This window comes from Amphiprion ocellaris, chromosome 16 (assembly GCF_022539595.1).
Source record: "Amphiprion ocellaris isolate individual 3 ecotype Okinawa chromosome 16, ASM2253959v1, whole genome shotgun sequence".
In the NCBI taxonomy this organism is placed as follows: Eukaryota; Metazoa; Chordata; class Actinopteri; family Pomacentridae; genus Amphiprion; species Amphiprion ocellaris.
In genome coordinates this window covers 21,160,225-21,184,552 of record NC_072781.1, presented here as the reverse complement: position 1 = coordinate 21,184,552, position 24,328 = coordinate 21,160,225, and the positions used below count along the sequence as shown (strand labels likewise).

Sequence of the window (24,328 nt, the reverse complement as noted above, 5' to 3'; positions counted from 1 at the left end):
ACGTTCCAGTTACATCACGTGTTAATGCCTGTGAGTGAATTTTTGAGGTCTTTTCTGCATCACAGTAACACCAGGTATGCTCGTGAAAGACTACAATGTCTGTTACAATTTCAGTAGTGTCTGCTGTGTCCGCTTTAAAGGACAGCTCTGCAAATTCACCGCAGCTGCTCCACTCAGCCAATGGCATCCAGTAACAGCCAATCAGGTAGCACTGTAGGCGGGACATCTCTGGAGACTACAAAGTGACTGCAAACAGAGGCAGAGCTGCCTGCATCAGAGCCAAAGTAGCACATTTAATTTATTTTGTGATAAGTGGTCAGTAAAAAATAACTTACTTTGTAGGTAAGTAGTAAAAAATATAAAAAAGAAAGTTGCTAAATGATGTCAGAGTATTTACCATGTTAATGACATCATTTCTAGTGCGAGTTGGTGTATGCCTCTATGCCTGTTCATCTGTTTATTTCTCCCCTAATGTCTGTGCTTACATGTAGTGTATTTTAATACAGCCAAGCTGACAATAAAGCTTTTATTATTTAAATGTTTTTTAGGTTGTTTAAATGTTTTTTAAACAATGAACAAGTATGAAATTATCACTGCATCATAGTTTATTGACACTACACCTGACTCAGTCATTTCCAAGTTACTGCTCTCCACTCCTCTCTGATTTTATAACGGTGGCAGCGACATCTGACTGCAAAGATGGTTCATTTCACAATAACTGCACGACCAGCCTTTGATTCAGGGGCCTGCAATATATATGAGACCATATATGCCCATTATCAAAATCACTTACACCAATTTTATCAACTCCCTAAAAGTAACCACTTTGGTTTCACTACAATCATTCCTAAGCTCTAGAAAAACAGGAAAATAAAATCATGAACATAAAATGAAGTGAAAAACAATCTATTATTTTTGAAGAATTTAACAAACTCACTGCACAAATGTCTTTTTATTAGTTAGAGCCTTTTTAATTGACCTTTCATTATGCAATACAATATAAAACAAAATGGCAGGATACATTAAAACTGGATTTTTGAGTAAACTTTTACTCATGTCTTGTTTTTAAACAATGTGTTTTGACAGAATTGTTTGGTTCACTTAGAGCCAACTTGCCATCAAAGTCACCACTTAATCCATACCTGTAAGTGCAAATGCAATTCAATTTAATTCAGTTTTATTTATATAGCGCCAGTTACAGTCAAATTGTCTCAAGACGCTTTGCAGAACCCATATGCCTGACCCCTAGAGCAAGCCAAAAGGCGACAGTGGCAAGGAAAACACCCTTTTATAGGGAATGCAGAACAGTTCTGTAGAATCATAGGCTACCTATCCATCTCTCCTTTTTTTGCTTCTCTCTCTGCACTAATAGAAAAAGATTGTGTTGACCCACATGCTTTTTGAATGCACATCAAAATATACTAAAAATATAACTAAAATGTCACACACAACTACACGAGACTGTTTTTATTTTTGTTGACTAAAATAAGCTCAAAAATAATGAAAATCTAATGACTAAAACTAGTACACATTTTCAACAAAAAAATGAAATGAAAACTAAATCAAAATCAGATGCCAAATTATCTGGTTTAAGCTGCATGCATAGTGGTTCAACCCTTTCCAGTGCAGAATGAAATCAGACAAGGGTTAATAAATGCTGCACTCATGTACAATTTTTTTATTTCACCAACTTGCTTTACATGGAACCGGAAATAATAACTGATGAAAATAAAGGTAGTTTTGCAGTATTATTAGTTTATTTAGTTTAGAAATGAGTTGAAATGTAATACATCTAATCAGATACAACAGCCTTACACACAGCAATTAGAGCAACCCTAGTTGAATATAATAATGAAATGAAACTTGTCTAATAAGGTGTGTCTGTGTATTTTGCAGTATGTCTCACTCCACTCCAGATGCTGCGCAGTGCATAGCAAGGCTCATTATTCTACTGTTTACAATCCCAATGAAAAGGTAATGCATGACTTTCTTCTTCTTCTGCTTCTCTTTTTGTCTTCTTTTTCTTCTTTTCTTCTCCTTTTTGTCTTCTTTTCTTTTTTTGGTCTTTTCTTTTTTGTTTTTTATTTTTCTTTATCTTTTCTCTTTTTCTGTTTTTCTTTTCCTTTTCTTTTCATCTTTTTTCTTTATCTTTTCTTTTTTCTTTTTCTTTCTTTTTTCTTTTCCTTCATTTCTTTTTCTTTTTCTTTATCTTTTCTTCTTTTCTTTTTCATCTTTTTATTTTTTTCTTTTCCTTATTTTTCTTCTTCTTTTTTTCTTCTTCTTTTTACGTAACATTTGAGTTATTCACCAGTCACAGGATGATGGCAAAGAAATTGTACAAATGTAATACTTTTAAAGAGAAGAGGTGCGATTTGTTAAGGAGCTGAAGGGTAAAGCGTTTTGGTTGCTACTTGTTCTTTGACAATCAGAGGAATTAAGGAAAGTTCTTGCTGAGTCGATGACAAAGGGTGCTAATCTGTCTACTGTTTCCTTCCGCAGACTTTTGACAAAATCCTCATTGCCAATAGAGGAGAAATTGCTTGCAGGGTAAGACTGACACACAAATATGCACTGTAAATGAAATGCTTCTGAAATGGTCGTTGGACTACTATTGATCAAATACAATCACTGAAGATTGACGCCACAGTAGGGACATCAAGTCAATGCCAAAATTCTTAAAAGGTGATGTGCATCTGTTGCAGCAATGTAAAACAATCAGCATTCACAACAAGTGTTATCTTCCTTCCTCATGTCATTAGCCGGCCGCTAACATAAGTGCTTCTCATAATGTTAGCAGGCTACCATCATTGCCATAACTTTGTCAAAATATAATTTTGAGTATATGTTGGAACACCGTATGTGCAGAAGTTTTTCCAGTATTATGACATCCCTGCCTCACACAACCACAGATGGAGGAGCCTGTAAGCAAAAGCCTGTGGGCTGCAAAGTTACCATCAGGATCACAAACATTGCAGCTTTTTCCACAAAATTTTGTTAATTGTGTATTTCTGCCTTTACGCATAGCAAATTCTACCTGCTAGTGTATTTGACATTGACTATAGAGTGAAGCATCAGTATTAATTTTGTGTGCTTTTCCATCAGGTGATTAAGACATGTAAGAAGATGGGCATCCAGACTGTAGCTGTTCATAGTGATGTGGACTCCAGTGCTGTAAGTCACCCTCCATGGAATAGAGGGAACTAAAAAACTTGTCTACTCCTTTTTCCTGGGAAACTTACCAGCGGGCCCTAGGCGCTTTAGTCTGGGTGTTGTGAAATATTTCCTTGTCGCAGGAGATAGCCACACTGCTGAGATTCTGGTAGTGGAGTTACTACAGTGAACCCATGTTGTCCGCTGTTCATAAGCTGTACTGGAGACTAAAGAAAACTTCATGGAAGCAAATCTGTCACTCTGCATTTCGAAATTTAAAAGCTGCTGATTTTTTTTGGACTAAATTAGTTTGCATTGGTTTTTTTTACCTCTTAATTCAGTTCTTTCAGTAATCCATTTTCCCTTTTATTTTTCAATCTTCACATTACCAGATAAACATTCAAGTCTAAAAAAATGTCCAAAAAATCAAGTCACATATTGGCCAAATTTGCATCCAATTTGATCCAAAATTTAAGTTATCAATTCAGATTAAACATTCAGGTCACCAAGGACAGTAGTCAGTTTTGTCTGAAATCAAACCAACGGTCAGCAAAATATCTAATAATGTTCTGCTGCCCACTTGTCGTGTGACACTGACACTTGAATTTACAGGAATCTATGGCAGCAAATAATGGCACTTTAATGAGTTCATTAAAGATCTCATGTTGTGTTCCCTTTCAGTAAATTAAAGAAAGTCTGTATCTGTATCCTCAGAATGTGTCTTTCAATCTCTCAACTCCAAATACTACAAAGATGGTTCATTTTACCATGACTCTTTAATCCTTGTTTTTTTTTTTTTTTTTAGCCATGTTCTAAACAGGCTGTCTGTAGCTGTAGTCAATCTGTCATTCAGTCAGTCACACTTTGTGTAGTGGTGCATATAATACAGTCACATAGTAATGTATTCTGTATTTGCTTGAGTGAGAACTACGTGCATGCACAGGGAGAACATGCAAACTCCATACAGAAAGATCCATCCATCCAACCAACCAACCATCCAGATCCAAAGAAAGGCAACAGTGCTAACCACCGAGCCACTGTGCAGCCCCTAGGAAGAGAATATGAATAGTAAAACTAAAAAGTCAAGTAAACATTATTGAAATTGTTAAAACATATCATTTCAAGCACAGTCTCTTGTACATTTTGCTTGTACCTATTGTTCAGATAAAAGGCACTAATAATTTGGATCTTAACTGTAAATATCCCTGTCTATGTGTAGGTTCATGTGAAGATGGCTGATGAGGCAATATGTGTTGGCCCTGCCCCAACCAATAAGAGCTACCTGAACATGGACGCCATCATGGATGCCATTAGAGTGACTGGAGCGCAAGCTGTAAGCATAGCTTTTATTACATAATGTGACTGTAGAACACTGCATTCATTCTGTCTATTAGATACAAATGCGCATCAAGAGTCATATTGCTGCATTTCCTTTAACAGCTGTTTCAAGAGTAATCTGAACATTTGACATGTGTACTGTTAATATACACAAGTAAACAACTATGTCTCAGCAGCCAGACTGACTCCCATTAATCAATCTAATGAGATGTTGGTATTATTTTAGATACACTGCTGTTCATAAGTTTAGGGTCACCCAGGCAATTTCACGTTTTCCATGACAACTCACACTTTTATTCATGTGCTAATATAATTGCACAAGAGTTTTCTAATCATCAATTAGCCTTTCAACACCATTAGCTAACACAATGTAGCATTAGAACACAGGAGTGATGGTTGCTGGAAATGGGTTTCTGTATCCCTATGTAGATATTCCATTAAAAATCAGCGATTTCTAGCTAGAATAGTCATCATTTTCAATGAAGATAACATTAAATTAATCAGAAATAAATTATTGTATTTCTGTTTAATGTTATCTTCATTGAAAAAAAAATGCTTTCTTTCAAAAATATGGATATTTCTAAGTGACCCCAAACTTTTGAACGGTAGTGTATGTGTCTACTGTTAATTTATAGGCTCTCAAAGCTCTAGCTTTGCTTTTTCTTTGAAAAAAATTAAATTTGACATTCTTTTTTAAGGTTCATCCTGGTTATGGGTTTCTCTCTGAAAATAAAGAGTTTGCTAAGCGACTGGTAAGTAATACACATAAAGAGTTCCACTTTTTTCCTCAGCTCAAATATTACCAGGGGTCATTAGTTAGTTGATGACAGGTGCTGAAGTATGAATTTATTTATTTTTGTTCAACAAAGAAATACAATTTTTTTTTCGGATATGTCAAAAAATTTTAGATATCAGCAACTGCATTTATGGTTTATCTGATACATATTTTGACTTGTAATTATAACACATCAAAGTCTTGCTATGTACAATTGCTATCACTGTTACTGATTAAATGTTAAAAAGGTTTGCCATAGACCACACAATCTTTAGGTCTAGGTCACTGTGTTATGCAACTTTTTTTTTTTTTTTTTGCTATCCATATTAACTGTTTTGTGTTATTTCGGAAAATGTTGGGCTATTTCCAATTACACCAGCAATTATAAAAGTAGTTACTAAATCACAAAGAATATCCTGCTCCAATATGTTTCCTATTTTTTAATGATGCGTAATAGAAATACTAAATGCAAACACAGTCTGTGTTGTGATATCAGTGGATCTAGTCCTGTCATCTGGTGGGAGATCAGGACTTTGTTCTTTATCTGGTATTGTTGTGGTCTGTTATAATTATGCTATTGTCTTGTGGCTAGGCAGCAGAGGGTGTCATGTTTATTGGCCCAGACACACATGCTATCCAGGCGATGGGAGATAAAATTGAGAGCAAGCTGATTGCTAAGGCTGCAAAGGTCAACACCATCCCAGGTTTTGATGGAGTCGTCAAGGTATGGGCACACAGCAATGCACATATACTGCAAGAAGTGCAGCAGATGAAATCTTGGGGTGAAACTGTCCTCATGCTTTTTTCCACAACCGGAGTTTTTTGTCAACATTAGTCCTACTGATTTTTTTAAACAGGAACAAAAAACAGAAAAGATAGCAAATCAGCAATTGTCACAGGTATTTGACTAGATAGAAATCATAGTTACCCTATTTATTCCAATTATTTATTGAACTTTTTAAAAGATTTTTTTTTTGCTTTATTAGATAGGTTAGTAAAGAAGCAGACAGGAAGGTAGGGGGAGAACTTGCAGTAAAGGGCCGTGAGCTGGAATCGATCCCAGGCCACTGCGTCGAGGACTATAGCTCCTGTTTATGGGTCGCCCGCTCAACCAGTTGAGCCACTGAGTGCCCATTCGGAACTATTTCTATGCTCGCTGAGCATCTTTATACACCTTAAATGCAGGTTACGGTCGAAGCTAGCTAAGCAGCTGCAGCGCCAAACACACAGAACTGCAGCACACCAACTCAAACAGGTGTATAACCAGAAATGTATGCGTACAGAGCAAAATACATAGTTCGAATGTCAGACTTAACCAAGTTGAAACCAAACGACTTTGATGTATATTTATTGTTTTCTATGAGTGGAGAATTGTATGTGTGAAGCACATCTTTACAGCATCAATATCACAGTCCATCCTATTAATTGAATTGTGAGATGCTAAAGTCGTAGTGCAGATTCTTTTTTGCAACCAAATCTTCCTTTTCAGTGTTTCACTCCTGTTTCACACTCATTTTGCTTTGCGCATGTACAGCCTGTATCAACAAAGTTTTAAAAAGTCTGTGTATCCAAGAACCCTTACATCAGGTAAATGTATGTTTTATCAGACAGATTAGTCTTGCAGATTAGTCATTGCAAGTTTTCTTTTTGTATCAAGAAATAAATCAGTTGGAGTACAATGTGTTTGAGTTATGTTTCCTTGGTTTACATTGCACCATCTGCAATGTGACGTTTGCTCATGTGCACATTCCAGTAGTCGGTACTGAAACAATATATTGTTTAGTACGTACCTCCATGCTTTGAGCAGTTGTCAGTAAATATTTGTCTTTGGTTCAATATCTGTAACCACAACTCCTCTCTGTGTCAGACTGCAGAGGATGCTGTGAAGATTGCACAGGAAATTGGTAAGTCATCATTTTAATACACACTGAATATTTACAGTCTGCATTACTGTGTGGCAGAGCAGACTGTTCCTCAGTTCTGTTACTGCAAAGGTTATGTCCTGTCTATTTGATGACGACCCAGAGGATGTGTTCAGTCATTACCAGAACTTACTGTTGGGATCAAAAGTTTACATACATGTGAAAAGGATATTTATGTTACTTAGCTATGTTGTGACCTGTTACTTACATGACAGGGGATTTATTGTGAAAGTGTACAAAAAAAATCGTTTCTTTTGTAGTTGACAAAATGTAATGGGTCGTAAAACACATCCTGCACAGCTACAATTTGGTCTTAAGTCTTTTTAGCCTAGTCTTCTTCTTTCTGGTGGTCATGAATATAAATACAAGGTAGTAGTAGTAGTAAGCTTCTGTCAGAATCCTGGCATCACCACAAAGCATCATAGGAGAGAGCTTGCTCTTTCTCCTATGGCATTTATATTTATGTTTATTTTTCATCATAGTCTCCTTTAACTTTAATGCACTATTGAGTGGGATTTCAGTTTGGGTCAGATGGTCCAGGTCAGGTGAGTAAGGTTCATGAGGCAGTGGTTCAAAGTCACATTTGGAGCAACAACAGCAAAACTTGAAAGATTTCTTATTCTTTTTTTTTTTTCTTTGAATATTTGACTTTTTGCCGACAGTTATATATAAAGCTTTATAGGATACAGTTATGCCCCAAAATGGGACTTAGGCCCCATGTTTTTTGTGTGTTGGTGTGTGTTAAATACATACAGTGTATATACAAGAGTACCTGTGCAACTGTTGCTTTATCTTTGTTTTGTTGCTAGGCTACCCAGTGATGATTAAAGCATCAGCAGGAGGAGGAGGGAAAGGAATGAGGATTGCGTGGAATGATGATGAGACAAGGTATTGTGTTTCTCTGTTGTTTCATGTCCTTCATGTGTCTCAATGTATCTCTGTCTCATCATCTACTTTTTTAATCAAGGAAAACCACAAGGAAAAAGGAAATGACACCTGAAACAAAAAGTATTTGAGTTGCTCCGCTTCTCTTATTTCTCCATGTACTACTGCAATGACTTAAACTACTGAAGCTGAGGTTCAACTTGAAAGCCTTCTATTGTAATTATAAGCTCAATCGCTGCTACTCGATGGTTACTTCTCCTGCAGCTTATTCTTGACTTGAAGTGTTGGCACTGCCTTAAAATAAAGTCACTGCTGCAAATTAAATATTTCCAGTTTAGGTTCAACTGTTTCATCTTATTGAAATTCTGTCCATAGAACTATAGCTGACTGAAAACTGTTTTAGAACTACCACTGCTTATACAATGGCTGAATATACGGTTAAAGACTTGTAACTATAAAAGTATGATGGCAAGAAAAATGATGTAACCCTTTGGAGTTGTATGAATTTTAGCATTAAAATCCACAACTGTCACCTAGAATATAAAGTAAGTTTAGCGGTTCAAAAGGCTACCTACAAATGTGGTATACTTGTCATTTTCTTTACAGTGACAGGTATTTACTTTTGGTGCTTTTCATAGTTATTTTTGTCATATACAGACGCTCAATAATGGAAAAAACTGCAATTTTTATGTTCAAATGAAAAACAGCTTCACTGCCAAAAATGAAAACCACTTACTGCAACAAGCTAGGTTTAGGCTTTAAAAGCTGAGCACAGTCACTATGTTTGTGTGCAAGTCTGAGTGAATGGAAGAATAAGAAACACATTGTAAAGCACTTTGTAGAACCTAACTAAGATTAAATGGTGCTATAGTCAAACCAGCCAGTCTGATACCAACAACCGTGCCATGTAGAAAGTAGGGCTGCCACAAACGACGCGTCGACGAATCGCCTGAGCACGATACGTCATCAAAAGCGGAAGTGAGCGCGCAATGCAACAGAAATCACCGTCCGAGTGGAGCGCGGAACACGCATGGACATCCGCGCTGTATCGTGCATATATAGTATATGCACGATGCGGCGCGGATGTCCGCGCTGTATCGTAAACGCGGATGTCCACCCTGTATTGTGCATATATAATATATGCAGATACTATATATGCACGATACAGCGCGGATGTCCATGCGTGTTCCGCGCTCCACTCGGACGGTGATTTCTGTTGCATTGCGCGCTCACTTCCGCTTTTGATGACGTATTGTGCTCAGGCGATTAGTCGACGCGTCGTTTGTGGCAGCCCTAGTAGAAAGTAATTTAAATCACCTTTCTTCCGCACTCTGACATTCGGTTTGAACTTCAGCAGGTTGTCTGAACTATGTCTACATCCCTAAATGCATTAAGTTGCTGACGTGATGATTTTGAAGTGATGATGATTAGAACTTTGCATTAACGAGCAATTGAACAGGTGTAGCTAATAAAGTGGACGGTGAGTATATATACACAATTATTTGTATATGCTTACATGACTACAACTGCTTTTATTACTATTTACAGACCACTGAAAAAAATGAGCTTTTAATTGCTATCTTTATAACTGCTGCATTTTTGGTGTGTTTTATTTCAGGGAAGGTTTCCGGTTCTCATCCCAGGAGGCAGCATCCAGCTTTGGAGATGACAGACTGCTCATTGAGAAGTACATAGACAACCCCAGACACATAGAGATTCAGGTATTTCACAAGTGGAAGCTCATGAAGCCTGACTTGATGAATTTCTAATTTCTGCTTTGACTGCACATGCTAGCCTCAACGTGCCTTTTGCCAACAAGCCAAGCTGGTGGTTTCAAAACGTGAGGAATGTTTTATTGGGATATGTTTGGGCACTTAAAACCTATCAGTTAGGTGTTTTCTTTGTTTGTTTTTCAGCTTTATTGATAGGACAGTAGTGAGAGAGAGAGACAGGAAAGTGGGGAGAAAAATGGGGGAAGAACCTGCAGCAAAGGGTCATGAGCTGGATTCAAACCCATGGCCACTGTGTCAGGGACTATAGCCCCTGATTATGGGTTGCTGGCTCAACCTGTTGAGCTACCGGGGCACCCATCAGTCATGGTTTTAATATTTGAGGGGTTTCTGATGTGGTCTTAGACTATTGGAATCCACTATACATGGTCCCTGAAAATGTTTTTTTTTCCTCCTCAACGCATCATAAGGAGATGGTAACAGTGTTTGGTAAGGCTACTCTGGTAGGGCACTGTCTGAAATATAGTCTCAAGAGTGCATGGTGTACCAGCTCCAAGCTCCAAAAGACTGTGAAAGCTTGACCAGGACTAGGTATCCCTGGATGGACAACCTGAAGTCCAATTCTTCAGCCCTTTGTGCAGGCAGCCAGGAATGTGTTGCTCAGGCGGACCTCCACGGGATGTCTACAGGCATGGACAAGCTTACGAGAAGCCTAGACAGCTGCAAACTGCGCTTTGGCTGTCAGAGAAGTCAACAGGGAGAACAATGTTGCGTGAATGACTTCATTATCAACAGATGAGGAAAGTTCTTACAAGCCGAGAAGTGAGCACACTTGGGGTTTGTTCATGCAACCAAAATTAGGTAAATGAGACTTTGCTGTTCGGGCCCCTCATCTGCAGAACTTCCTGCATGGAGATCTCAAGCAGACAATCTCGGTGTCCTCCTTTAAACCTTTTTCTTAAAATCACTTGCATTGTGTGGCTTATTCTTAATGGAAGGTAGTTGTTATATTGATTTAAGATAAATAAACTAAGTAATTTAAGTTAACGCATTTGCTTTTATCATAAATAATAAAGTTTATTAATTCTAGAGTTTATTAGATTTATTATTATATTTTATATTATTGTCAGTATTTTTTGTTCTTGATTTGTAACTTTGAGATCTGATACCTTTTTTTTAAAATTTATTTTTAATAAGTGATAAACAATGCATTCTAATAATTTGTAGTCATCTGGTTGATATGTGTCTTTGGTAGGTGTTGGCTGATAAACATGGTAATGCTCTATGGCTTAATGAGAGGGAGTGCTCCATCCAGAGGAGGAACCAGAAGGTGGTGGAAGAGGCTCCGAGGTTAGTGTGACACCGTGTGTGTTAACTTGGCAGATAGCCATTTAAAATGAACACAGGCAGGTGCTAATTGTTTGCCAAATGGCAATAAAGAGGTTGAAATTTAGACGAGGGTGAATGGTCAATCTGATCTCCATCTCAGTGTTCAATGCGTCACTTCATTATCTGCCCAGTATAAAACAGAAGTGATGTTTTTCCTGAGCATAGTCTAATGGTTTTAAGTTGTACATTGAATTACTGCTAAATGATCTGTTCTTTACTTGAACGTCTTTGCTAACGTCCCATAAACCTCTAATGTCCTTCTACATTTGAATCTATGATTCGTTGCTCTTGATTACCATGTAGACTATAGGGATCTTCAGGCTCCTCAGTATCGGGTCTATTGGTTTTTAAATATATATTAATTATATTTTTGTGAATCATAGGGTAAAATTGAATAAGTAGATTTTTTTTTTTACGTAACAAAAAGATGATTATCTGACAGTGATCACTTCAAAGAATAACTCTTCTGCATCTACCTCATTGAAGCAGCATTGCAGTAAGCTTCACCACCTGCACAATAATTCACACTAAAGCAACTGAATTTCTACTTTAGAAATGTTTCATTATGCATTGGGGCTGCATGACATATCTCAGCATCTGCATTGTAATTTGACTATTATGTATGTGCATTATAATGCTGCTTGATACAAGAAGAAAACTTACACAATTGTCATTTCTCATGACAAATGTACGAGAGAAGTCTGACAGAACAGAATTTACTCCGATTTAACGATTCTTGGATAAGCTGAGTTTCTTTATTTCTTAATTCACAAGACAAAGTTTGTTGACATGCAGGCTCTATGTATGCACAACAAAATGACAGAAACAGGAGAGAAATACTGAAAAGGAAAATTTGGCAGTGAAAAAAAATGCATCAGTAGTCGTGGAGCTACACAATTACAGTAATATTGATCACAATTATGATTTGGGCTTCCCACAATTAGATGAGCATGATTGACTGTGATATTGACTTTTAAACTGCTCCACTTGGTGGAAGCTATGCTCATAGAAAACTGTTGATAAAATCACTTGGTTTCAACTAAATCACCACAATCATTCTAGAATGATTCATTATTTCTAAGTATTCATGTAAGTTCTCTGATGAAACCTGCTGTGTTTTTTCATATCACAATATTGTGACAGAAAAGTAAAATATCACTATGTCAGTTTCAGCATTCAAAAAACATACAAGTATTCACTGTTTGTTAAATCTCAAGCTGTAGAATTTGTGTCCTTTACCATGTGGCTGCACTGACCATGTAACATAGACTACAGGTGAAAAGTTTTACAACACCCCAATTTTTTCAGTTTTTTATTGAAATTCATGTCTGGGGCTGTGTTGCTGGATCCAGGGTTGGTGGCTTGTACAGATTGAGAGGAACCCTGTACCAAAACAGCTTCCACAGCATTCTGCAGTGCCATGCAGTACCCTCTGGTATGTTCCTAGTTGGTCAGGGGTTCATCCTACAGCAAGATAATGACCCAAAGCATAAGTCCAAGCTCTGCCAGAACTACCTTAGGAAAAAAGAACAAGATGGTAAGCTTGAAAACATGGAGTGGCAGCACAGTCTCCAGACTTAAACCTGTGGATCTGGTTTGGGATGAAGTGGACAGAAGAGTGAAAGCAAAGCAACCTACAAGTGCCACACATCTAGTGGAACTTCTGCAACAGAGTTGGGAATAACTTTCTGAAGAATATTTGATTTCCATTGTGGAAAGAATGCCACAAGTGTGTTCAGCTGTTCTATCTGCCAAAGGTGGCTACTTTGATGAGTCAAAAGCTTAGAATACATTTTGGGTCTCAAAACTGATTTTATTTTTTAAGTTCATCTGTTTGGTTGTTCTATGCTTTCGTTTCAATTAGACAATTATTATCATTACAATTATCATTACAATGAGACATTAAAATGCATAATTTCCAATAAATAACTGGAAAAATTGGGGTGTTCTAAAACTTTCGACCAGTAGTGTATGTGGGTCATTCATTGAGCAGATACTGCAACAGTCTGCGTCCAGTATAATCACTGGAAGTGTGAACAGTATATTGGTGCAGTACATCACAGAGATCTATGCTGCAAACCAAAACATAGATCAGTCATGCTTATATTTTTTTACATGATGTGCGCACAGCCCTTTTATAGAGAAAAAAAAACTGCCTAATTTGTTTAATTGAACTACCCTCATACAGGGAATGAACGCTTTGTATTAAACAGACCCTCCACTTAGGAGTCTTGATCACCCCATTGTCACTCATTTGCTTTGTTTAGTTAATTTATTAACTTTATTTCTTGCATAATGTACTGCAATATGTAGGTGTAATACAATCTAGAAATAATTATCACTATCATGTTTTGCCACAACCCTATGCCCTACATGTGCTACAGATGTAGTCGCTATAAAGATAAATTCCGTGGAAAATTTGCTCTGCTGACGTACCGTATACGTTACACACTGAGTGTTGCCACCATTTACACCACTGAGATGAGTCTGTGTCTGTGTTGCTCCCTCTCCAGTACCTTCCTAGACCCAGTCACACGACGGGCAATGGGTGAGCAGGCGGTGCAGCTGGCCAAAGCTGTGCAGTACTCCTCTGCTGGCACCGTGGAGTTCCTGGTGGATTCTAAGAAGAACTTCTATTTCCTGGAGATGAACACGCGACTGCAGGTCTGTGTGTGTACTTGTATGTTTGTGAGGGCCATGGAAGCGAGTGATTTTGGCTAGTTTTCACTTTCTGACAGTTTCAAAGGACATGGCTTCAGAATTCTGGCAGAATTAAGTTGGGGTTAGCAGTTAGGCACTTAAGGATAGGTTCAGGGGCGAAGGAACGTAATGTGCTTTTGTTGTATCAAGGTTAATTGAAAACAAGGTCAACATAGAACTTAATAAATCACATACTGATATACTTTGGTTTCTTATTTTGCAGCTAACCTTACTAATTATGTGATGTGCATAGACTGTTGGGGAGAAATTGTAATTATCAGTAAATAATGATGTTGCTGCTGTGTGCAACTCTCTTTAGAGATGCTCATATGAATCCTGCTGCTGTCTGGTACTTCCGGTATTTAACAAACTTGGAGGAATGACTTATACAACAGCAGGAAGCAATAAACTAAACTTCCTTCTGTTAACAACTAAAAGCACAAACACTGTCTGTGGATGGGAAGCACAGTGGACTGGCAGCTGCTATGGCAGTAGCTGTTAGTCATTTAATTATTTTTTCACAGTGTTTTAACAGTAGTTGCATTCACTGAAACTCTGATGTCCAAGTTTCAGTGAATGAAATTAGCCTATCAGAACTGAGGTGGCCACAAGTGTTGGCCAATGAAATTACACAAATATTTTTTTTGTGTACAATACTAGTCAAAAGGTTGAACTCACGTCCACATCCTGGGATTTCATCTCAAAAGTATTACGTCACACATTTAGATTTATGTAAGCAAAAAAAAGGGTAAAGAAACCAAAATTTTAAAAAGTAAGTACAGCTGTCATCAAGGTAAACAGTGGGTACTTAGAGGATTCTAAAATATGAAACCTATTTTGCTTTACACTTTTTCACAACATATTCCCATATGAGTTGTTTCATAGTTTTCATGTTTTAAATATTGCACTACGCTGTTAAAAATGGTAAAAAATACACAGAAGCTTCAAAACTTTTGACCGTAGACCGTAAGATGCCGCAAAGTTTTAGATCAACAAGCACATTGCTATTTTGTTTGTGTGCTTACAGAAACCTGCATTTTCTGATTTTACCTTTTGACACCAGGTGGAGCATCCGATTACAGAGTGCATTACTGGCCTGGACCTGGTGGAGCAGATGATCAGGGTTGCAAAGGGCTACCAACTGCAGCACAAACAGGAAGATATCCCAATAAATGGCTGGGCAATTGAGAGTCGTGTCTACGCTGAGGTGTGTGTGTAATTAATAAATGAATATATAGGCATGCTAATATAACATTGTGCTTATACTACTTTTGTGAATAGAACCTGATATTGGAGTGTTTTCCATTTATCCATCTGTTTCTCTGTTATGTTTTCTGTTAGGATCCTTACAAGTCTTTTGGTCTTCCCTCCATTGGACGACTGTCTCAATACCAAGAACCACTGAACCTCAGCAATGTCAGTTTGTGTGTTTGTGGGACATGATTCTTAAAGCTTCTTCACTAGGCAAGATGATAGTGTAACCTACGACAGTTTCATCAGCTGACTTAACAAATTAAAGATGCTGCAGAGAAGACCACTTAATTAATTTGAGCCTCAGATTATTTTGTAATTTACTGTTTTTCAAATTTTATTCTTCTCATACACAATCCACTTGCTGTCAAACTGACTGGTTAGTGTCCATAAACATTGTGCTGCTTGCTCCTCACCCTGTCAGGTCCGTGTAGACAGTGGCATCCAGGAGGGAAGTGATATCAGCATCTACTATGATCCCATGATCTCTAAGGTCAGTGATGTTTTAAATATAGAATCATTTTGTAAATAATGCATTTGTTATTCTTGGAAGAAGATGTCAAAATGACTGTTACACAACAGTTTGTGCATTTTCAGCTTTTCTATCTGGTATCTATTTGTAGTTGGTTACCTATGGGGCAACACGAAATGAAGCCCTTGCCAAAATGGAGGATGCTCTAGATAACTATGTGATTAGAGGTACATCATCAGACTTTCACAGTGAACATCAGCCAAGACCCACAGTCACTTTTTTAGAAAGTTTTCTTTCTCTACAGAACTTTGGTCATCTTTTTTCCAGGTGTTACCCACAACATTCCCCTTCTGCGGGAAATCATCACCCATCCTCGCTTTATCTCTGGTGACATCAGCACCAACTTCTTGCCTGAGGTTTACCCCGATGGCTTCAAGGGTCATCAGCTGGAGGTGGATGCACGCAGGGAGCTGCTGGCCTCTGCAGCGGCACTTTACATCGCTGCTCAGCTCCGTTCACAGAAGGTCCTGGGCGACCAGAGGTGAAGATGCTAGCCAGCTTTACATTGCAGAGGGCTACAAGTGTAATTTAAATACCCCCTTTAGTGAAAATCTAATTTCTTTCTATAAAATCAAGTTAAATTTTTTGTTTTTTAAGGCAGGGATAAAGACAGGGATTACTTTATTGGGAAAAAAAACTTTTGAATACTACAACCAGTAGCTACAATCTGAAAATGAAATAAGACAGAACCTTGTTCACTGCAAAATCCATCCATCCATCCATCCATCCATCCATCCATCCATCCATTATCTATACCTCGCTTAATCCTCATTAGGGTCATGGAGGGGCTGGAGTCTATCCCAGCTGACTCAGGGTGAAGGCAGGGGACACCCTGGACAGGTCACCAGTCTATCACAGGGCTACATAGAGAGACAAACAGTCACACTCACATTCATACCTATGGACAATTTAGAATCACCATTTAACCTCAGCATGTTTTTGGACTGGGGGAGGAAGCCGGAGTACCCAGAGAAAACCCTTGCATGCACAGAGAGAACATGCAAACTCCATGCAGAAAGATCTGGGGAAATGCATATTAAATACATATTAAAAATAAATGTAATGTAATCAGTGTCTGAGAATGTGATTTCTTAAAATTGACATGACAGTCTGGATCATGAGTGAAGATTCCAGCTCCAAACCTGACAGTCAAGTTTAATTGAGGTGTCCCTATAGCGCTATTGGATTAGCACGTATCAGCGGCATAGTTCCTGACACAGTACAGTGGGCTCAGTTCTGGCTCATGGTGAAAAAGTTTAAAAAATGTGTTTAGAAAAAAAGTTTAATTGTGGTCTGTCATTAAGGCACTTGAGAACTAACATTAATTACAAACAGTCATGCTGCCTGTGATTTTAACAAGTGAACACGACACTTGACTCACATGAGAAATATGCTCACTTTGTCATCCTGTGGTAAAAGAAGTTGACCTTTATCAGAGAGAGCGCAATGTCTGACTGCCTTCTGATTAATGCAAATCAACAATCAGCACTGCCATCTCTCTCTCTTTTTTTTTTTTTAACCATTTCTAACTTCTGAAATAACTGAAAAATGTTGGAGAATTTTGCAGAGTGTTGCAATATTGTTTAGCAGCACTAAAAATAACAAACATGGTAACTGCTATTAAACAGGTCTCATCTCTAGAATGTCAGATATGGCAGGTATATACAAATAACAGAAAAAGAAGCTGTAATGGTATGGTGCCTTATAATACACAATAAGCCATATCTGTGTTACAGAGTCTCCACCATTCCTGTGAAATGTACCCACTGGGAGCTGTGTGTGGAGCTGGGGAAGGGATGCCATGCTATGGAGGTTACCAAATCTGGAGATGTTTATAATGTGAGTATTTAATGTGCATCCATGAACATTAGACCCTCTTTTACTGCAAAGATCAGAGAGAAAAAGCATTAAAGCTGCATGTTATGCTAATCCCTACAGTATGTAGCCAGTTGTTTAAATCCAAAGCTGACACACCAGGAGATAGAGCAGCGACCAGTCTGCGGGAATTGATGTAGCTAGAGTCCTTGTGACTTGGTACAGGATGTCTCTGTGTCTTGGTTAAAGTCTGAGCCATCAGGTCATTTAAGAAAAGAATCTGTTTGCAGGTGGAGGTGGATGGAGGAAAGGTGGAAGTCATTGGAGCTTTTAACCTGGCCTCCCCTCTGTTGCCACTCACCATCAACGGTTCAGACAGGATGCTACAGGTAGCACACATTTACACATCCAGGTTGTTAACGATATACTTCGATCAGCCATAACATTCTGACCACTTGCCTAATATTGTGTTGGTCCCTTTCATGCTGCTAAAACTCCTCTGACCCAGTGGGGCATGAACACAGGACCTCTGGGGGTGTCTTGTGACAGCGGGATGGTGGCAGTGAATTCTGTGGGTTGCAGGCTGGGATCTACCTAGATCAGGCTTATCCTGGTGCATCCCACAGATGCTCAATAAGATTTGGATCTGGGGAATGTGGAACCCAGGTGAACACCTTAGCTCTGTTGTGTTCTACGAGCCACACTTGTTGGGGTGCATTGTCCTGCTGAGGATGGCAACTGGCATCAAGGACAGCTGTTCTCATGAGTGGGTTGGTGGGTTACTTGACCTGCAGTGTTTAGGTGGGTGGTACATGTCAAACATCCACATGAATGTCATGACTCAAGGTTTCCCAGCAGAAAGTTGCATTATAGCAAGATGATCAATGTTACTCACTTCACCTGTCAGTGGTCATAATGTTGTGGCTGATTGGTGTCTTTTATATGGCACAGTAAGCACATAGTAAGCAATGACAAAAATCTATCAATTTCAGTTGCAACACCTTTAATATTTTAACTTCTGTTTCAGTGCCTGTCCAGAGACGCTTCAGGAATGATTGTCCTGCAGTACCTGGGTACTGTGGTAAGACTGCACTAAAGTTTAATTTTAAAAAATCACGTACACAACACAGATTAACATCTCTAGTCCTCATGCCATTGAAGCAAGCTGTAATGTAGAGTGCTATGTTAGCGACCACACTCTCCCACACAAAGGAATACATTGTGGCAATTTTAGCTTAGCCAGTACCATTATAATTGATCAGTTGATTGAAGAAGGGCAGCAGGGTTATAAAGTGATGAAGAAAATGTTCGCATAAGTTATATAGATTACCAGCACCTATAGACAGGTGACAAATGATGGGAAAACCTCAAGGTTCAAATCCTCGATCCGGTGACTCTGTTGTGCTGTCAGGGGCATTTTGCTCACATAATTGGGTCCAGTTGTCCACTTAGATTTCTACCATGATAGGAGTGGTCTCTTCCAGAATGACAATGCTCCTATCCACAGCTCTCCAGTAGAGTTGCAGAATCTCTTAATGCTGCTCTAGTGGCATGTAGTGACCAAAACCTTATTAAGACACTTAACTATATTTCTTTTTTTAATTTGTCACCCTTCTGTAGCACAATAATAACATGGCTTTTTCTTTTTGCCCTTCAATAATGAATGATAAAATGTCTTAACTAGAGGTCAACCGATATGGGATTTTCAAAGGCCGATGCCGATACCGATTTTTAAAAAACTTTCAGCCGATGGCCGATATCTAGAGCCGATTGTAGAAGCTGATTTTTAAGGCTGATATCCTTTTTTTTTTTTTTTTTAAAGCACATCGATTACAAAAGGCAATTTAAACACTAAAATTATATACATGTATATATTACAAATTAAATACACTAGTAGAACTCTAACATTTATTGAACACAAAAAGTGAAAAAGTACAATAACATAAAAAAAATACTTAAAGTTTACAAAAAATACAATTAAAAAGTAACCTGAAAGTGCAATTGCTTGTTCAAGTAAAAAAGATAAACATGATCACAAAATAAAAACTGTAACAAATGCTAATTAAATTAAATAACGTAGTGCAGTTAAACATTACAAATCTTTAGATGAACCACAAAATAAAACACAAAAGTTTGTGTCACTATTTTAGTCTCACAGTATGATAATAATTGTAATATATAGTCAGTATTTACCTTTTTTTCTCACATGAAATGTGAGCAATCTTGCACAACATACATTTTTTACACAGATTTTTCTTAACCACTATATTCCATTTCAGGATCAAACTAAGACTAACTCATGTATAGTGCTAATACAGTACTTAGTTTCCACTTCTGGCACTGAACTGAAGTTTATACATTGATTGGGAAGAAACAGGGTAGATGTGTGATGGCTCAGCGTAGTGTTTAGATAGGATGACATGACACCGTTAGCAGTGTGATTGAAGAGATTATTGCAGGTGTCTGTGGAAATCAGGGGTGCCCACTAATTTGGGACCCACGATCTACTTTTCAAGTCGGGCCACCATCGCGAGGGGCGGGGGGGGGGGGGGGCGGCTGCTGCTGCTGCTGCTGCTGCTGCTGCTGCTGCTGCTGCTGCTGCTGCTGCTGCTGCTGCTGCTGCTGCTGCTGCTGCTGCTGCTGCTGCTGCTGCTGCTGCTGCTGCTGCTGCTGCTAGTATAATATAAACATACGGACGCTGGGTGTGCAGATGAGGGACGTGCTGCTGCTAGTATAATATAAACATACGGACGCTGGGTGTGCAGATGAGGGACGTGCAGCAGCCTCGCTCTGGGCATAGGCGCACCACACACACACAGTGCATCCACAGATTTACTTTCACTTTCTCACTTGATTGTATGCCTGAGGCTGACGCTAAAACTTAAACGGCTAACTTTTACAGTTTGATGATCACACAGTAAAGACTTTTAAAGGCTAAATCAACATTGCATTTTCTCTCTTACCAAGAAACAAATCTCTTATCTGTTGTTTTTACAAAGTAAGCAGGTGTGGAGCGAGGCTTGTTGTTGCCTGGCTCACTCGCTCCGCTCATGCTCCGCTCTCTGAGTGCCGGGGGTCCTTCTAAGGGAAAAGTGGTCGCGGCAGCTGCCCGTATGGGTGCCTGATCACAAATCGGCTTTTTATTTGTAAAAATCGGCCGATGGCCGATTTTGGAAAAAGTCCATATATCGGCCCAAAACATCGGCCGGCCGATGTATCGGTCGACCTCTAGTCTTAACACATCCGTCAAGTGACTTCAAGTACTGATTTGAAAAATACTTGAACAGATCCAGAGTTGTAGTTTAATACAATAACTTAAAGTGCAATACACAAGATTTTGGGCATTAATATAGCGGCAAACAACTTTATACGTTTTCTATGTAAGATACAGTAGAGTAATGACATCCCTAGCAGAGAATGAAGTCACACTTCCTCTGTCTTAGACACCTGTGAGCTTAAGGGATGTGAGGAGGAACAAAATATGGTATTTAAAACTAGGGAGGAAATGGACCAAACAATTGACAATTAAAGCCAAAATCTAAAGATAACGTCTTCTAAAAAAGTTACAGAGATGATATGCAGTTCTAGTAAAAGCACATCTCATACAACTGGTTGAGGGGAGAAGGAAGAACACTAACATAGCTCTCAAGCTGCCAAATGGCCCACTGGCAATGAGGCTTTTACGGCCCATACTGAGTGCAGAGTGGCAACAGGTATACCTCAGGGTGCTTAACCTGAGAGAGAAAAACACACTCATAACCTACCAACCCACACACAGCATTGATAGTGCTTGTTACTGGGCATTAATGTACCTTAGTGCATGTGAATTCCCGTTGAAACTGCTGGCCTACTGTGGTTGTAAATAAACCAAGAGTGACCTCCCACAGCATATTGTAAGCGCAAATGTGCAGTGTGAGCATTCAGCTGGTACCTCAAAAACTATTTATCTTACTTACCTAATTTGTGTGCACTTTCCTTTGCTGTGTTTTCCACTGCTGTGTAATATTTGGACCTGAGTAGGCCCGTGGATGGGAATGCATTGCAGAGCAAAACAGACACTGTGAAGTGAAGGGGAGATGGGTCATGTAACGACAATATTAACAAAAACTTCCCTTCAGTGTATTTTGCAATGCTAGAATTGGCTAATGATTGTGGCTGGATTTATTGATTTATTTTTGGCTGTTATGTTGGAGTGCAAATTTTAAACATTTGTTCTTACCAATAGTTGGTCACATTTCCAGTCAATTAGTTGTTAAAATAAATGACACTTTGTTACATTAGGAATTTGAAGAACAAAAAGTAAACATCAGCTAAGCTTAACTATAAATCAAAAGGCAAATAATAATGACTTTCCAGAGCATTAAACACACCAACAGAGAAACTTCTGGAAATGGCAGAAAGGCAAGCGGCTACATAAATCATCACCTCCCAGCGGGTCTTACTCCACTTTGGGTTTTTACAGTATTTTACTGGATAATAAGTTGTTCAAAGAAATGCCAGGGGGATCTAGACATAAAAAGAGAGGAAAGACACAGCGACCACTGAAGAAAGCATGGTATCATTGAGTGATAGTGAAGACAGCAACACATATGATAGCTAGCTGATAGCATGGAGGCTATGAGGGTTAGCATCATCGCCGAAATACAAAAAGTACGTACGGACATTATGAAGGAGCTCTCTGAAGCCACCGGCCAGCTTAAAAGAGAGCTTAGTGACTTCAGAAGAGAAATGAATAACCGACTTGGTGTGATTGAAACCGACATCAAGGACGTGACAAGCTGGGTGGAAGAAGCCAAGATCAGAGTCACGGAAATGGAGACCTTCAGTGCCAAGGCAAGACAAGTGCTGTCCCACACTATTGAACTACAGGAAAATCTCCAGGCACAGCTCGAGGACTTGGAGGCACGCTCACAGAGAAACAATATAAGGATTCATGGCATTGAAGAAGGGGCCGAAAAAAATGCTATTCTTGGATTTGTGGAACATTTTATTAAAACGAAGCTTGCTCTCCTCTACACCCCCCTCGGAATACAAAGATGCCACCGTTCATTCGCTATCAAACCTCCCCAAGATGCCAACCCGAGGTCAATCGTCCTCTGCTTTCTAGAGTTTAAAACTAAGGAACGTGTGCTTCGTTCTGCATGGAGCAAAAAGGACATCCAATTTCAAGGAAGACGCATTTTCTTCGAGCAAGATTATACCAGTAATACCCTGGCTAAGAGGAAGGCATATGCCCCCATCAGAAAGGCACTGAAAACTTTGCTTAGATAACACAGCACCAGGAGTCATCTGGAATGAGGATGGCAGAGTCTGCATGGCAAAATGCTGGCACCTCACGACATAAACGGGAAAGACTTAAGCACACAGGAAAGGTTGAAAGAATTCCGATGCAGCAAAGATGGCACTAATTAAGGTTTACACTTTCCTGATTATCATTGAGTGTTAATGAATTAGTCATTCCTCAACTACATTCGTAATCTTGACCCTTTTGCTGGGAAATGCATGCTTGTTTTTTCCTCCTATGCGAGCTGCTCTATTTGACACAGATCAGAGTTCATGGCTCGCACTGAGAGCGACTCCTTTGGTTTCAAAGGATTTCTCTCTCAACTCAGAAGTGGATAATGCACTTCACATTTGGAAGTCGTTTTTGTTTTGTTTTGTTATCTGTTCCTATTGTTCATTAGATAGGCCGACATTTTTCAGTTTTTATTTTGATTGTTTAATCCTGGCAATAATTGTATTATTTTTTGAAAAGTAAAATGTCTAGACAGAAATATAATTTTATTACCCTTAACGTAAATGACTTACACAATCCTGTAAAGAGGAGTAAAGCCATAACCAAGATGAAGCGTGAAAAGCAGGATGTCATATTTTGGAAAGAAACACATCTTTCAAACAACGAACATGAAAAGCTGAAAAAATGGTTTAAACATGCTTATTATTATTCTTATAAAACAGGTAAAGCTAGAGGAGTCTCAATTATTATCTCAAACCATGTAAATTTCCAATTCACCTCACAAGTTGCTGGTGCTGAATGGTGATACATTTTAGTAAAAGGCTTTATTGATCACAAAGAGGTTACATTCCTTAACGTGTATCACCCCCCTAGAAGTGATAAACAATTTACTAAAAAGGTTCGTCTAATACGTCTAGTATTATGTGTTGAAATGGCAGGGGTTGTGATATGTGGAGGAGACAGGAATATACACCTGCATCCTTCATTGGACTCCTCTTCCAAAATAAGAAAAATGCGACCAGAGGCAGTACATGCTAAAAAACTATTAAGCAAGCTTGGTATGATGGATATATGGAGAGACCTACACAAAAAAATGTTTACTTTCCTTTTCCAATCCCATGCAATGTTTTCTAGGTTGGATTATTTTTTCATGCTGAATTCTGATAGGCATAGGATAATTGATTGTAAAATAGGCCTTAGGGATATCTCCGACCACGCTGGACTCTACCTAACAATACATTTAGATATAAAACTAAAAGAGTTTGGAGACTGAATTGCAAGCTCCTTAATGATTAACAGAATTTCAAAAATGTAGTCAAGAAGAGTTCGCAGATTACATGTGTCACAATGATAATGAAAACATTTCTCTAAGTGTACTATGGGTTGCTGCTAAAGCAGTCCTAAGAGATAAACTGACAATGTGGTCTTAGGAGAGGAAAAAAAAAGAGAAACAAATTTCTGATAAGGTAATGAAGCTTAAACTTTTAGAAGCAGAACATATGAAAAATAATAATGCAGAGAGCTTAGAACAGTTAACTTTGACCAGGCGGACTTTAGATGAACTTTATGAAAATCAGGTAGTCAAAAAAGCTAAATTTATTAAAC

At 38.6% G+C, this 24,328-nt stretch overlaps 1 protein-coding gene across 1 annotated transcript in view; it reads left to right on the top strand.

The window, feature by feature from the left end:
* Window positions 1-24,328, top strand: part of pcca (propionyl-CoA carboxylase subunit alpha) — a 34,735-nt gene that overhangs the window by 4,821 nt on the left and 5,586 nt on the right. The window contains exons 2-20 of the mRNA XM_023296243.3: window positions 1,897-1,974; window positions 2,500-2,547; window positions 3,103-3,171; window positions 4,370-4,483; window positions 5,187-5,240; window positions 5,856-5,987; window positions 7,131-7,167; window positions 7,995-8,073; window positions 9,689-9,791; window positions 11,056-11,150; window positions 13,703-13,853; window positions 14,953-15,096; window positions 15,231-15,305; window positions 15,565-15,633; window positions 15,764-15,839; window positions 15,940-16,153; window positions 17,409-17,511; window positions 17,778-17,876; window positions 18,515-18,568. Of these exons, the coding sequence (XP_023152011.2) occupies window positions 1,897-1,974; window positions 2,500-2,547; window positions 3,103-3,171; window positions 4,370-4,483; window positions 5,187-5,240; window positions 5,856-5,987; window positions 7,131-7,167; window positions 7,995-8,073; window positions 9,689-9,791; window positions 11,056-11,150; window positions 13,703-13,853; window positions 14,953-15,096; window positions 15,231-15,305; window positions 15,565-15,633; window positions 15,764-15,839; window positions 15,940-16,153; window positions 17,409-17,511; window positions 17,778-17,876; window positions 18,515-18,568 (1,794 nt within the window). The remainder of the gene's footprint in view (window positions 1-1,896; window positions 1,975-2,499; window positions 2,548-3,102; window positions 3,172-4,369; window positions 4,484-5,186; window positions 5,241-5,855; window positions 5,988-7,130; window positions 7,168-7,994; window positions 8,074-9,688; window positions 9,792-11,055; window positions 11,151-13,702; window positions 13,854-14,952; window positions 15,097-15,230; window positions 15,306-15,564; window positions 15,634-15,763; window positions 15,840-15,939; window positions 16,154-17,408; window positions 17,512-17,777; window positions 17,877-18,514; window positions 18,569-24,328) is intronic.